The sequence below is a fragment of the Copadichromis virginalis genome, linkage group LG12, assembly GCF_057382275.1.
Source record: "Copadichromis virginalis isolate Kocher_CV1m ecotype Utaka linkage group LG12, C_Virginalis_male_GT1.1, whole genome shotgun sequence".
Taxonomy (NCBI): domain Eukaryota; kingdom Metazoa; phylum Chordata; class Actinopteri; order Cichliformes; family Cichlidae; genus Copadichromis; species Copadichromis virginalis.
Window position 1 is genome coordinate 37,944,004 of NC_140629.1, and position 14,667 is coordinate 37,958,670.

At 43.5% G+C, this 14,667-nt stretch overlaps 1 protein-coding gene across 6 annotated transcripts in view; it reads right to left on the bottom strand.

The window, feature by feature from the left end:
- Nucleotides 1-4,253: 4,253 nt before the first annotated feature.
- The window catches only part of rusc2 (RUN and SH3 domain containing 2), a 44,116-nt gene continuing 33,702 nt past the window's right edge, over nucleotides 4,254-14,667 (bottom strand). For all 6 annotated transcript variants that reach the window (XM_085476421.1, XM_085476423.1, XM_085476422.1 and 3 more), the window contains 7 exons: nucleotides 13,161-13,237; nucleotides 12,049-12,223; nucleotides 11,242-11,347; nucleotides 9,523-9,569; nucleotides 8,367-9,438; nucleotides 7,965-8,135; nucleotides 4,254-7,835 (listed from right to left, as the gene is read on the bottom strand). In XM_085476421.1, coding sequence (XP_085332547.1) covers nucleotides 7,628-7,835; nucleotides 7,965-8,135; nucleotides 8,367-9,438; nucleotides 9,523-9,569; nucleotides 11,242-11,347; nucleotides 12,049-12,223; nucleotides 13,161-13,237 — 1,856 coding nt within the window. In that variant the 3' untranslated portion in view covers nucleotides 4,254-7,627. The remainder of the gene's footprint in view (nucleotides 7,836-7,964; nucleotides 8,136-8,366; nucleotides 9,439-9,522; nucleotides 9,570-11,241; nucleotides 11,348-12,048; nucleotides 12,224-13,160; nucleotides 13,238-14,667) is intronic.

Here is a 14,667-nt window from a genome sequence, read left to right on the forward strand (position 1 = left end):
TGCAGCTGGGCCACAACCACAGCCTGCCACCACAGGTCCCAGGCTAAAGTGGCCTATTTCAGATATGAAAGTTACTCGTTGGTCTCTCTGGGTATTTGGATCCTGCATAACTGTGTATGTGCAGGTTTGTCTTTCCAAAACACTGATGGTGTCACACAGGCCTGAAACCCTGGTTAAGAGGCAGATAGCATTCCAAGTGTTGAAATGCTAAACTGATAATTACATGGTTATATGTCAGTTTAGGATTTGGTTTAGTGAATGTGGTGAACATCAAACGTTGGCATAGACAGCTCTGTGGACTGCTGTGTTCTGTGCAAAACCTCAGACTCTTGTTTAAAGACATTATGGCTCCATTACCAGGAATCTTCATTGAACCCAATAACTGGCTAATTCCAAGAGACCTTCACATTTTCAACCACTGCATCACCACAATGATCAGAGAACTTTCATATAATCTTTGATTTACTCACAGTTTCAGTGGCTACATGAGTTGGGTTTTTTTGTTTGTTTTTTAAGGCCACTTTCCTAAGATGTCAGGATTTACAGGAACTACTTTGGCCTCACTGTTTTCACAGTTACGCAGACGTCCGAAACTCCAGCAACTCAATTTTATTTGTGTAAAAGCAAAGAAAACAAAGCTGCAAACGTCCATTTTGCAGCTGCTTATTCAGCTGAGTCAGCTTTTGTTGTGAGCTTGCACAACTTCCCTTTCACAGTAACATAAAACCCCCACAAAGTGAGACCATGAGGCATTATTTGGGTTTTATGTAATAGACGGTCTGTGAGGTAACTTTAGAAAACGAGAATTTACACGCTGGTAAATTTGGAGTGAAATTTCAAGGAAGTGTCAGTGAGACGTTTAATAATTTACTTATCTGGATAAAGTTTAATCTGGTGTGTGAGAAGGCCTTTGTTATCCTCCACCACACATTCAGGAAATATAGAGCATTAGATTTCACACTAGGCTGTCCTCTACGGATTGATTATGATGATGTGGGAACAACACCAACACAAGGATATCAGATCATCCGTCATCTACAGTCAATGCGCCAACATTTCTCTTACAACTCCTTCATTTATTTCCCAACAGATCCTTGTGCCATGACTGTCATTATAGTGCAAAGACACTCCCAAGAAGGAAAATCCCTCTCTTCTTTCATTACATTAGGTATAGGCGTGTAGCCACATATATCACAATGGCTCAGGCTGCTCTGAGTTAGGACATACTTATATGCAAAAGAATAAATAAATGGAGAAGAAGAAATGGAAGCGCGGTCATTTTTCTGAGGAAAAGGCATCTTTTCAGGGGAATCTAATCTACGTCTTTGCGGTTAAACCATTAAAGAGGAACTGTGACACAAATAAGAGGCACTCACCGTGTGTCAGCACACAGCAGTCAGTGTGTCTGCAAGAGTGGCTCACAGAAATATTAATAGCACAAAGAAGTGATTCTTGCAAAATACACAAATTGGCAATATCTGATCACAAATGTGAGTAATGTGTCCAGGGCAAGCTGCCTGACCGTGAGCTGATTTCAGTTGATTTGCAGTTTCAGCTGAGCCGTTATTAGCCTGAAAAACTTGCACCAATATTAACAAAAACATTTCCAGGGAAAAAAAGCTGTGCATTTAAATGTAAGCAGACACGACACGTTGTGCACTGATGCATGTACTTCTAACTTTGCATTTGAGCGCTGGAAATGTGTTTAACTTCTGTCTTTGTGAGTTATTTCAGGTTTTGAGACCGGACCCTTGACTGGAACTTTTCAGTATTGTGATAAGAAATACAGTTAGGTCCATAAGTATTTGGACAGAGACAGAGATGCTGGGTTTCCTGCTTTTTATTGTGATACCACAACTTTACTGCAGCAGCTTCCAGTTGCTGTTTGTTGTGGGCCTTTCTGTCTGAAGTTTAGTGTTTAACAAGTAAAATGCATGCTCATGATCAGGTGACTTGTCCATTTAAGAATATTCCACTTCTTCGCTTTGATAAACTCCTGTATGTTTGGATGGTCATTGTCCATCTGGATTAGAAAAACCACCCAATCAATTTGACTGCATTTAGCTGGATTTGCGCAGAGAGTAAGCCTCTGAACACCTCAGAGTTCATTCAGCTGCTTTTGTCCTGTGTCACATCATCAATGTGGATTGCTTTGGATCATGAGCTGTTCCACGCATCACTCTGGTAGAAGTAAATCTCTTTAACATCTGTCCAAAGAATGTTTTTCCACAACTTTGCTGGCTTTTTTAGCTCTTTTTTCAGCAAAGTCCAGTCTAGCATTGCTATTCTTGAAGCTTATGAGTGGCTTAACCTTGCAGTGAGCCCTCTGTACCCTTTACTTTCATGCCATCTTCTCTTTAGGTGTAGTTGGATATCAGTACGCTGACCTCCTGGAGAGTGTTATTCACTCGGTTGGCTGTTGTAAAGGGTTTGTCTTCACCATGGAAATGATTCTGTGCTCATGCACCACTGTTATTTTCTTGGATGTTCAAGTCTCCTTGCATTGCTGAGTTCACCAGTGCCGTCTTCCTTTCTCAGGATGTACCATTTTACCACTCCCAATATTGTAGCAATTTCTGGGCTGTTTTTAATCTATTTTCACAGCTTGGGACGGCTTGTTTCAACACATGTTGTCAGTTCACAGCAAAATCTGCCAAAGCAAGCACCACACCTCAAATCAACTCCAGGCCTTTTATTTATTTAACTGATAATGACATAGCGAAGGAATCGCCCACACCTGCACATGAAATAGCCTTTGAGTCAATTGTCCAATGACTTCTGTTCCCTTTCAAAAGAGGGTGGTGCACACTAAGGAGCCGATGCTCCTAAACCCTTCATCCAGTCCGAGTGTGGATACCCTCGAATGAAACCTGAGAGTCTACACATTATGTCCATGTCCATTATAGAACTATAATTGGAACATGGTTCAGTAAAAAGGTAAAAGAACTGTAGCTCTTCAGAGGATATTAGAAACGCCTGGTATCAGTTTGGGAGAGTCGTGATCTTACTGCTCTATAACTGCACAGATGTATGACCGAGGGCACTTGAGGATTTGTTTCTAGCTAATTAAAGCATGTGGTCATTCATATCATATACAACATGTGTAGCTTTTGTAGCATTACAGAGTCTGTAAAATGTTGCACATATTAATATAATTTTTACTTTGTCAGGTCAAACATTTGAAAGACAGCAGCACTGATAAACAGAATATTCTCATCAGTGACTGTGGAAAATACCCACCTGTGTGCTGGAGCTGAACTCAGAGCTCAGTGCATATCTGTGACGCTCTTCCACAACAAACTGGGGAAAGATTCATTTTGCAGAGTGACATTTTATATCACCAGGGGTTATATGTTATCGACTATTTAGTGTATGTTGAAGTCTAACATGCTCTGTGCTTTGAAACCAGGTGAATCATCAGATTAAGTTACACATGATGATGCACGGCTTTCACTAGCATATCTGTCAGCACCGCTGGCAAACCTCCCTGATGGCAGACAGATGCTCAGCTCTTAGCTGGTGTTAAATTACCCACCCTGGCTTTGATGAGCTGTTGACTGACATCACTGTAAGCTTTACCTCTTCAACCAAGAGCTGTCCTTAATTGCCCCAATATAAATGTCTCCTAAGTATACAGGTATTTAACCCCCCGCAATCCTAAACACATTAAGTGTTATATACACTGAATTATCAGTGTTGTTGCTGTTTGAGGATATATGACACTACCCTTCAATGAAATCTTAATTTTATGTCAATTTTTTTTTCTCATTTCCTTGTTTCAAATGTTGTTTCTACATTTTATGCAAAATTGTTTTGCAAATTAACACTTCTGAAGTATGTTTTGCTTCAAAGACTTTAGAATAATATTAAATCCACTCATGGATCAGGCTGGTTCAATGAGCTTTAGCAGTACGGTTAGATTAAACAGGTATATTCTTAACTACAACCAAAGTTCAACTTGTGTAGCTTGACATCAGTACAGAAGGGCATGTGTGGAGACACAGCTCCTTAAAGAGAGGACAACTTATAGAAGTAGAAAAATGATTTGATATGTTTGCCTCTCAAATACATCTTCAGTGTGCAGCACATTAGTTCATGCACAGGTGGCTCAGACAAAAAGACAATATCGCCCTCTGGTGGCAACATGTGCTACACGTGGAATGATAATAATATTGAGGGCGTAATGGGAAGGATTTCTTTTTTAAATCTACTTCAGATCTGCAGACAATTAACCTGTGTAACTGGAACACCACTGGAACTGGAAAACTCAACTGGTGTTTAATGAGACAGAATAATAATAATAATAATAATAAAAAAAACAGACTTGTGTTTTATATATAATCATGGAGAAATTCACAGAGCTCTGTGCAGACTCCTAAAAACAAAACAAAAAAACCAAAACATCCACCACACAAGATGATTCAGTCTGTTGTGTGACTTCACGAGTCTCTCGCAGCATTGTGGAGGAATTCATCGCTACAGTTCATTCAGGTTTGTGGACATTTGTTTATGCACAGTATTAAATAAGGTTGAGGTCTGAACTGTGATCGGACCCATGCAGCACCTTGATTCTTTTCTTTTTCACCCATTCTGTTGTAGATTTGCTGCTGTGTTTGGGATCATTGAGAATTTATGAACAATTTCATGTCAATAGCACCTTTAGAAATAGATTTACTTGGAAATTTGGTGATGTGTTCAATGCTTATTTTACCTGCTGTAAAATGCCCAAACATCTGCTTTTACACAGGTGCTTAAACTTACTGATTCCTAGTTTATCAAGTAGGCTTGATTAGCAGTACCTGGCTGTTACTTACGTCCTATGGAAGCGGTAAAGCTGTATTTAGTTTGCATGGAGTCCTGTGAAAACTTAACCACTCATAAATCATAAGCAGCTGAACGCGTTGGCATAGCATTAAAGCAGAAAGCACAACTTGCACCCTCAGTAGTAATAATAATAATAATACAACTGCCTGACACATCTCTGGTTGCAGCCACTTAGTTTTATGCTTTTCCAGTAAAATTTAAGATGGGAACACTTACTCAGCATGCCCATCACTGGGGCAGCGCAGAGCCTCACTGATAAATGAAGCAGGTATTTAATAAGCACGCAGTGAACCGAGTCGTAAGCTGGATGCTGCCCATAAATCCAGAGTGTTCTCGGGTAGAAAAATCCCTTCAAAAGGTGACGTGTGAGGGGGAAAAAGACACTGGAGCCACACGAGTTTGTGATCACATGAGCACTTTGTTATTTAACATCCATAGTAGTTTGATAATGTCATACGTACACATCATATAGTCTGGACACAGAGAGAAGAGCAGTGTCACTGATGCTGAAGGTATTTACAGGCAGCCGGGAGAGAGAATGCAGGGAGAAAACAGACGAGAGAAACAAAGATCACTCCTTTCTTTCCTTCTCTCTTATGTCACTCCTACAAGTATTTTAATGCACAACATCCCAGATATCTAAATGCTTAATTCTAAAAAGAAGTCTCTCTTGGCCTCTGGCCCCCTGGGCCTCCCTCGCCCGTCTCTGTTTTAATTACTGTGTGTTTATTTCTGTCGGTCCCCGGTGAGCTCTGAGCAGGATGGCAACGAACAGCAAACCTTCCTCCAACGTGACGGGCAACTTACAGTCAGCAGGTTGGTTAGCAGTGAGACTAAAGCTTATGCTCGCTTTCTGTAGTCAACATAAAATGCACTGAGAAACCTTTAATAACATCTGTACGTACAGCTCTACAGCAGAAATTAATTCAGGAGGGTTTTAAATATATTTACATTTGGATGAAATGTTAATCATCTCGCTGAAATTAGATGTTAAAAGTCTTACATAAAAATAAAAACTATACAGCAACGGAAAACTGAAATGGTGAAATTATATCCTATGTGAGATTTTCAAAAAATACACAAGCATTCATTTATTTAATATATGTACATTAATTTGACCTGTTTATAATTTTCCAGACTGGCCTTCTGTATACGTTTAAAGTATACAGTCGGAATTTTAGTTCTCCATCAACTCATTTTGAGCCTAAGGCCACATTTTGCACCTGAACAGGACCCCCCCCAGAGCCTCCATCACAAACAATGTGTCGGGGTTTCCCTTTAAACATCAAAAATATCACCACAGATCTCCTTTTCTTTCACGTGAACGTGTGCAGACATAAATCTGGAGGACGCGTCGCATTAGACGCGTCAGAGCATGTACAAAATACACCATCAGGACAAATAGCTGGACAGGTGCCCCCCCCACCTGCACTCTTTAATGCACAAGTGTAGAACTCCAGGCCTCGAGGGCCTGCAGGTCTTAGATGTGTCCTTGATCCAACACAGCTGATTTAAATGGCTCCAGAGGCCTGGTAATGAACTCGACTTGACCCAGGGTGAGATCTAAACCCTGCAGGACACTGGCCCTCGAGGCCTGGAGTTCGACACTTGTGCTTTAAGGCATGAATGAGATCTTTGCACTTTGAACCGGAATAAACTTCCATGCTGGAGTAAATCCCATCATCCCCTTTTCCAAAGACACCTGCACAGCTATGCTTTGCTTTCATTTGACATCCATGTTTTCTGTAAGCATCCATTTAGGTGCTTCCCTCAACTTATTAAATAAATAGAATTTATCAGACGTTTAAGTCACTAATGCATTTACAGTATGTACCAATAAATCGGGCCGTGTTACCACCAGCTCAGTCCTGCCATCCTCACAGGTTGTCAAGTCTTCTTAGATGTGAGAGTGAGGAGAGGGGGAAATAGGACGGTAAGGAAAAGCAAAAGATTTCGAGAGATTTCATGCAAGTCGTCGGTGTCAACCATGGTTTTATCCCAGCTGTGAGGAAAGGAGGATTACTTTGACTGTCTATCCATCCAACAGTCACACTTAAACGAAGGCAGATCAAACAAAACGGAGGATAAAAAGAAAAAGCTGATTCTCCTTCTGCTCTCTTTTCACTTTGAATGTCTGAACAGCTGCTGCCACGAGCTCGTGTGCAGATCTCCACCGTCTCATTAGAATAATAAAAATATGCTGAATCACAGAACATTTATCCAAAAGCTCTTACATTCATATCAATCTTACCAAAAAGCAAAGACTCACTCGTTTCTACACGAATGCAAAGATCATATTAGCACTAAGTTTACAAGAGGACGTCAAACTAACCTGCGCCGGCACCGAGGGCGATCGTTTGAGCGGCGAGTTCAACGTGTGGCACAGCTGTACAGCACAGTGCAGCCAGGTGTGGAGCACGAGAGATCTGCCTATTTTTTTGAAATTAGAGCTGGATGATAAATAGACTGGACCTGCACATTGCTAAGCTAGAAGGAGAGGCAGAGAAAGAAGCGCTTGAGAGTCTTTGGGTTTGTTTGTGATCTTTGTGGGGTGCTTTTTTGTTTTTTGGATGTATGCATGCATACGTGTCTGGGTGTACCCTTGAAGCAGATGTCTGTTTGTGGTTGAGCCTGCATGCTTGCCCTCGCAGTCATGTCTGCATCCTCTCCAGCTTTACTACAATGATTTGTCTTTTTTTCCCTTTAAATTACAGATGAAAACGGGTTTTTGTGTGAGGTCCGTGTGCGGGAGGGATACCCTCCATGTCTGTTTGGCTTCACCTTTCGGACAGTTTTCTCTTGCTCAGCATTGCCCGAAACCAGGGGCCTCCTGGCTGTCCTCCATGCTGTTGAGGGTGACGTAGACAATTGGAACCAAGCCCCGGGTGGAGCCCAGGGAACAGAGCAGCCAATCGGGGTCAGCCTTGCTCAGAACGCGCAGGATGTCGCCCTTGTTGAAGCTCAGCTGTCCGGGCTCGGTGGCGATGTGGTGGCACAGTGCTCGTACTTCGCTGAGAAATCAACACGGAGGCAGAAGGTGAGGATGAGTGATCGAAAAGTATTCGGAAACATTTTTTGAGGGAGGAATGCTTGGCATCACTTCCAAGTAACACTACGATAACACTGCAGGCGGTTCCTACCAGCTGGACTGTAGTTTGGCCTCAGCTGGGTACGTCGACGCTGGTGGAGCTGTACTTTGGGTGCGAGTTGGTGTGGCAGGAAGCTCCGCCTTTTTTCCGGGGCCTGCTCCAATGGTCAAAGCTACAAGGTCGAGAACAGACCGATCCAAGCCGAGCCAGCCAGATGGAGGTCTAAGAAACACAAACAACGTGAAAACAAAAGGCCGATGTTAGTCCAGGTCAGTCTTTCGTCATTTGCGGCACGACATCAACGGCATCCAGTGAAGCAAAAATATATATAAACCCACTAAATTTGTAAAGAACTGGAAAATGTTCCTCAGGAAGAAGGTGATCGTTCTGTTCGTTTCAGATTAAGATATACAAATGATATTTTGGTGGTTTCAGTCATGAACATTTTCTCACCTGGTCTTTTGGGTTTTTGGCTTCTGTTCACCTCCTTCTGCTTTCGAGGGAGAACCGACACTAGAGCCAAAGAGCCTGCTCCAGCGCAGACTCTGTCCCTGTGAGGGGCTCTCATCCTGGGCTCCGCCGTGGCTCCCAGTCACCGTGACCTCCAGAGGGTTGGTGTGATTCTCCTGGTTGAGGACAGACTCTGGGGGGCTACCCATCCACGAAGGCCGCCCCCTGGATCCAGATGAGTCCCCGCTCAAGCTACTGCTGCTGCTCTTCCTGCCCTCACCTTCCTGAGAGGCCTCCGCTCCCTCCACCACTCCCTCTCTTGTGGGTGGGATTTGGCCCTGTCGTCTCTCCGATGACTTCTTCCTCTTCTCGGTCTTAACAAACTTTGTCCCCTCTGTGGATTGGTCGATGTAGACCTGGGAGGACTGCATGAGCTGGTACCACCAGCCGGCCTGCCTGTCTTGCCGCTGACGCCCTTCATCTGCAGGAAATCTGTCTTTTTCCTTCCTCTTGTCCTTCTTCTTTTTATCTTCATATTCTCCATGGCTCTCCTGTCCTACACCTTTCACCCTCTGCCCTTGGACCCCCCTCTCCTTCCATAAATGTGCAAACCCTACTTCCTTCACTGTCCCTCTGCAATCAGGCCCAGCTGTCATGCTCTGAGCTGTAACGCTCTCTTTCCTCAGCATCGATTTCCCCGCTGCTGCCTCTCTTCTCGATCCAACTCCCTCCATCCTTGGCCATGTTCCCTCTCGCCTGAGCCCCGCCTTCTCTTTCTTCACCTCTGCGCTTGAGTCTTTGACCATTTCACTGACAGTGTTGCTCCACCCCCTCATGAGCTGGAAGGTGGAGCACTTCGACTGGTCGACGCTCTGGCCTGCAGAGCAGAGCTGCTCTTTGCGACGAAGCTGCTCTTGTCCCTTTTGGAGGAGATGTGGTTCAAACAGCAGGTCCAGGTCAAAGGGGAGCAGTGAGAGAGGCTGCAGCAGGAGGAGGAGCTCCTCAAAGAGGGGCTGACACGGCCCCTGTGACAGGGGAAGGAAACCCCAAGGGCTGTAGTATGCGGCAATAATATCTGAATAAAAGATAAGAGAGGTAAGGAGGCGTCACAACAAGATGCACAAGAAGAAATCCGTCGTTTCAGTCACTATGGTCTTACCTTCATGCGTGTAGAGGTGATTGAACCAGAATTCCAAAGATTTCAGACTAAAACAGACAAACAGTCACTTATTTAAAACCTGCAGCAGAGTAAAAGTCTCCTGCAGAAGACATTTAAACAGTCATCACACCCAAAACTGAGTCTTTTAATCAGCTCTGACATGGTTTTAAAGGGGACCCGTCATGCTCTTTGTTATTCTCTGCTACTGATGATAATGGGGTCAGTGTATGGAAGTCATTCTTTAGCTCCCGAGTGATTTAGACGCTCAGTGTCATGGTTCTGGGTCCTTTTGACCAGTGTTTTGAGTTTTCTTGTGTTTTGGTGTCTTTTGTATTAGAATTAGTTTACCGCGTCCCTCTGTGTGTGTCTTTGTTTTTGTGTGTTTGTGTGAGCCCTTGTGTCTTGTTTCCCTCTTCTGTTCCCATGTTCCCCTCCTTGTGTCGTTCCACGCTCCCCCCCATCTATTTTTCCCAGGCCGTCATGTCTCTCCTCTCGCTCTGTCTCGTCTCCGTTAACTGTTTCTGCGTCCCCCTCGTTATCTCCTCCTGTTATCTACAGAATCCATTTTGTTTCCCTAAGTGTGCTTTCCTCCCAGTTCCCGTGTCATGTTGGGAGTTAGTCTGCGTCTTAGTGTTTCCTGTTTTATTTTGACAGTCTTGGTGTACTTAAGCCTTCTGTTTCTGTCTGTCCAGCGTCGTGATCTGTCTCGTTCCCTGCCGAGTGTTCTGCCTTCCCACCTGTTTAGTTTCATGCGTATTCCCAGTTTAGTTCGTTTTTGTATTTCTGGTGTTCAGCAATGAAGCTGCCTTCTGAGTTTATTCTTGCCTTTGTGAGTCTGCATTTTGGTCCATTTCCGCCTTCACACGGCCAGCTTTGAACTCAACTCTTGCCTTTGTACTTTCATGTCCAACACACAGTTCATATATCCCAGAAGCCCCGCCCACCCACTGTTCAAACCTGTTCAAAGCCTATTAGAGGAAATCTGGGAGGTTGCCCCTGACGATGAAGGCCAGCATTAGGTAAACTGAAGTGTGAAGTATTCAACGTTACTTTACGTACCTCAAGAATAATAATTTAGTGCTGATTAGGCAAATATTAGGCCGTCTTTAAGGAATAACACCAGTTCAAAACACACATGAATACACTTCAGCTTATAAACATGTCCTCAGAGAGCGGGTAATCAAAACTTAGAACAAAAAGGTTACGAGAGACAAATAACAGCTCACAACATGATTACTTTTTTCATTCAAAAAAAATCTGATTACATTTCACTGTAGGTTACACACATAGCCACAAATACACCAAAGCACTGACCAACAGGGGGCACTAATGTGCCAAGATATGCAGGAATGTACCAGAAAGAAATGGAACAAGAAGTCATGAATGCAAACAACGTGGGGTTTAAAATACTCAGAACGAGTTTTCAATAGTTTCTAATCTGTTTGACTTCAAGAATTCACAGATTGTGTTTTTCTTAACTGACTGAGACTTTCATCCATCACCTCTGTTATCGGACATAAACAGTAACGCTTTTAAATGCAATGCACTTCAGCACACCATGATGACCTCGAGAATAAACCTAAAGTAGAAACGTCACTATTTTGCAGTCACTAAGACCCAAAAACACAGAAGCTGTTGTCGTGTCAGAGCGAATCAGAGTGAGCTCGAGGCTCAGAGTGTAAACTGAGAATGAAAACAGCAGTAAATGAAACGACTCACTTGAGCAGGCCGAAGATGAAAGCATTCAGTCTCATGCTGTGGCTCGTGAGCTCCGAGTACTGGCTCACCTTTGAGAGCAGGCTGTGGAGAACACGTGTGGACGGGCCTGAAAGGACACACGTTTCAGAAAACACATGTTAAGCTTAAACAACATCTGCAAAAGAATGAATGTAGCTGTTTGTGAATGCACCCCAAATAGAGAGGAAAGTACAACGAGTAAGCATTTTGGGACCCTGGTTAGAAGGTGAAGTTTGACATGGAGGTAAGGAGCTCATTTCTTTGTGCCCTGCTGCTCTGCAGTCACCTGAATCCTGCTCATGTCAGCGCTGCCAAAGGTCAAAGTTTCGTTTTGTTACAAACACAATCTATGCCTCCTATTAGTCATTTTTATTTTTTATCATATTTGTTTTTATTTATCTGCTTTGCAGTTCATATTTTATTTGTTCATGATTTTTAATCTTCTAATGTTTCATTTATCTTTCTAAATGTTTTACTGCTTGTTGTTTCCTTTCTAGTCTTGTGAAGCACTTTGTAGTTTTATTTTGAAAGGTGCCATTCTACTCTATTACTTCACTTCATCCTTCTGCACCATAGTTGTCTGCTCCGACACTGATGGTGAAAATCTTGCAGTTTAGTTCAACATGTCACTGCTTCATCACCTCTTAGAATTAGTCAGGCCTTTGTCAGCGCAGGGTCAGCATTACAGTGAGCGAGTCACTGCGGTGGATCAATACTAATGCCAACTTCCCGCAAAATCAACTTTAATTGTTAAGTATCGGTATGTCCCCTCCACCCCAGCTCTCTCACCCAGCTGTGTGGACGCCTCCACGAGGCTCCAGGGCTGACAGCGGCGCTGTCCAATGATCAGGTCCAGCACGTAGGCCTTCAGACCGTCCTGCAGCACGTCACGTAGAGCCGGACACAGATACTTCAGGATGAGGTGACCCACGTTGGGACTCACCCAGCTGTTCCCGAGCTTTGCCTGGCGGGTTGTAGAGAAGTACAGTCACAGACCCAGAGATACGAGCTTAACGCTACGACAAAACTGACATGTTATAGCGGGAACATAGAGACAGGGAGACTAGACATGAGACGTGGGACCAGGAAAGGTACAGAGAAAACATGGGGACAGAACAGGGACTGTCAAAATAAAACAGGAAGCACACGACAGGTACAGAGACACGGACTTGATACTGAACAGAGGGAACATGGAGTGAGTGACATGAGAAATGACTGACTGGGGAACATAATAAACACAAGGACAGAACTAAACATACACCAAACATGAGGGGCACAGGAACCAAAACCTAAAAACTAGGAATCACAAACTGGACAGCAAGAAACACAGAACAGAAACACTGGGTCACCGACCCCGGACCGTGACACTGTGGTCCACCTCACCAACTGATAAACTCACATGTATTTGCCAGAAATTATATTATAATATTACCACTGTAACAATAAACGATAGATGTTTGTGTCATTGATGCTCTGAGACAAGATTACCCGACCGTGGGTGACAGTCTGACAGAACGCTCTGTCCCCCTGACACTGAATCTAAAGCTACTGAACCAAGCGCTGCTTTAGATGCAGCGTGTGTTTATTCTGTATTTGTCCCATATACAAATACAGAATAAAAATACAAATAAATATTACATAACATTTGCTACAAGTACACAAACAGCTTGCTCACTCTCACCAAGCAGTCAGGTGGCACCATCTGATGGTGAAGCTGGTGTAATTCACCACAAAACACACATTTTGGTTCTTTTGCGCTTCATTGCAGTTGTGATGTGTTTGTGCAAATTCTATACGTATAACTTTGATCAGCCAGTAGAACCAGCGTGTGAGTTCATATTCACAAATGAGCAGTTCGTGCCATCGCGTGTGGCTGCCTCACCTGTGAACCCCAGGCTTACCTTAACATCGGGGTCTCTGCTGGTGCCGAAGTGAGCCACGATCAGATCCACTGCAGTGTTCACGGCTTTCACCAGAGCTGACGAGACAAACCGAGCAAAGCGTCTGTAAGTCCATCTTTTTATTTCTGTGTTACTGTGGCAACAGTCACATGGCAGTCATCTGTGTGCTATTTTACAAAACCCCTGCAGGAAGGTGAGGTACCAATATAATAATGAGTCTGAGCTCCAAATCTGCACTGTTAGATTTGCTACAGCAGTAAAGTTGTCTTCTAGGGATTTGACTCACATCAGTCTGAAAACAAGACAAACGTTGAAAGATATGAGTCACAAAACGCTGACAAAGAGTGCAATTCAGCTCCTACTGAGCAAAAAGCTTTTTAGCTTCACTTTGAAGGTAAAGCAAATCTTTGTGTCCTGGTTCATCTGTGAAATTGATTTTTATGAAAGTAAGGTGAAAGGGCTTAATCAGTCTGCTCAGCACTCATGTCGCTGCTCTCTACAGCTGTGTAAACCTGCATTATCTGGTAGGAGGATGATCTCCTCTCTCACTGCTGTGGCCTCGGATAACTCTGTGAGATCCACTTCATTTAGGGTGATTTGATTTTACAGCTCACAGGTTGTCAGTAAAAAAAAAATAAAATGAAGGTGTCATCCTGCTTTTACATATTAGGAAGGACTAAAGTTGAGCATCTAAACAGGAACAGTGATGCCTTTTTTAACTGAAGAGCCAAATAATGTCTGAATTACCTTCTAATGGACTTTTATGGGATTTTTTCCTTGTATTTAAAGATCCATGAAAATTGTACTTTGTGTTTAATCAAAGTTAATGCAAACATGTTGCTCCTTATAACTATCTAAGAGTTGTGTTGTAGAAAAGCAAAGGGCGATCGTGGCTCAAGAGTTGGGAGTTCGCCTTGTAATCGGAAGGTTGCCGGTTTGAGCCCCGGCTTGGACGGTCTCGGTCGTTGTGTCCTTGGGCAAGACACTTCACCCGTTGCCTACTGGTGGTGGTCAGAGGGCCCGGTGGCGCCAGTGTCCGGCAGCCTCGCCTCTGTCAGTGCGCCCCAGGGTGGCTACAATGTAGCTGCCATCACCAGTGTGTGACTGGATGTGTAAAGTGCTTTGGGGTCCTTAGGGACTAGTAAAGTGCTATACAAATACAGGTAGTGCATGAGGTGAAATCTGATGTTTCGTGTTTGTATTTTGGCTTGTACACCGTTTCTGGAGGTTTTAAGCTCTTCTTTAAGTGTAACTAATTAACGCTTAGACCAGCAGCAGCTTTTGTTAGTGTGAAAAACAGTCAGATCCCTGAATCACACTCGTATTCAGTTACCAGACAAGGAAAAGCAAAAAAGGAGAACAGTGCACTTTTGTATGAAAGACTTAAGGGAGCTTGAATTTAGTGTGAACTCTCCTAACAAATCGATTAATTCTGTATCGTTCACAGACAGTAATATTTATAAATGTTGGGAGATCCCTGCAGCCTGTGAGCCCAGAGGCACAACAA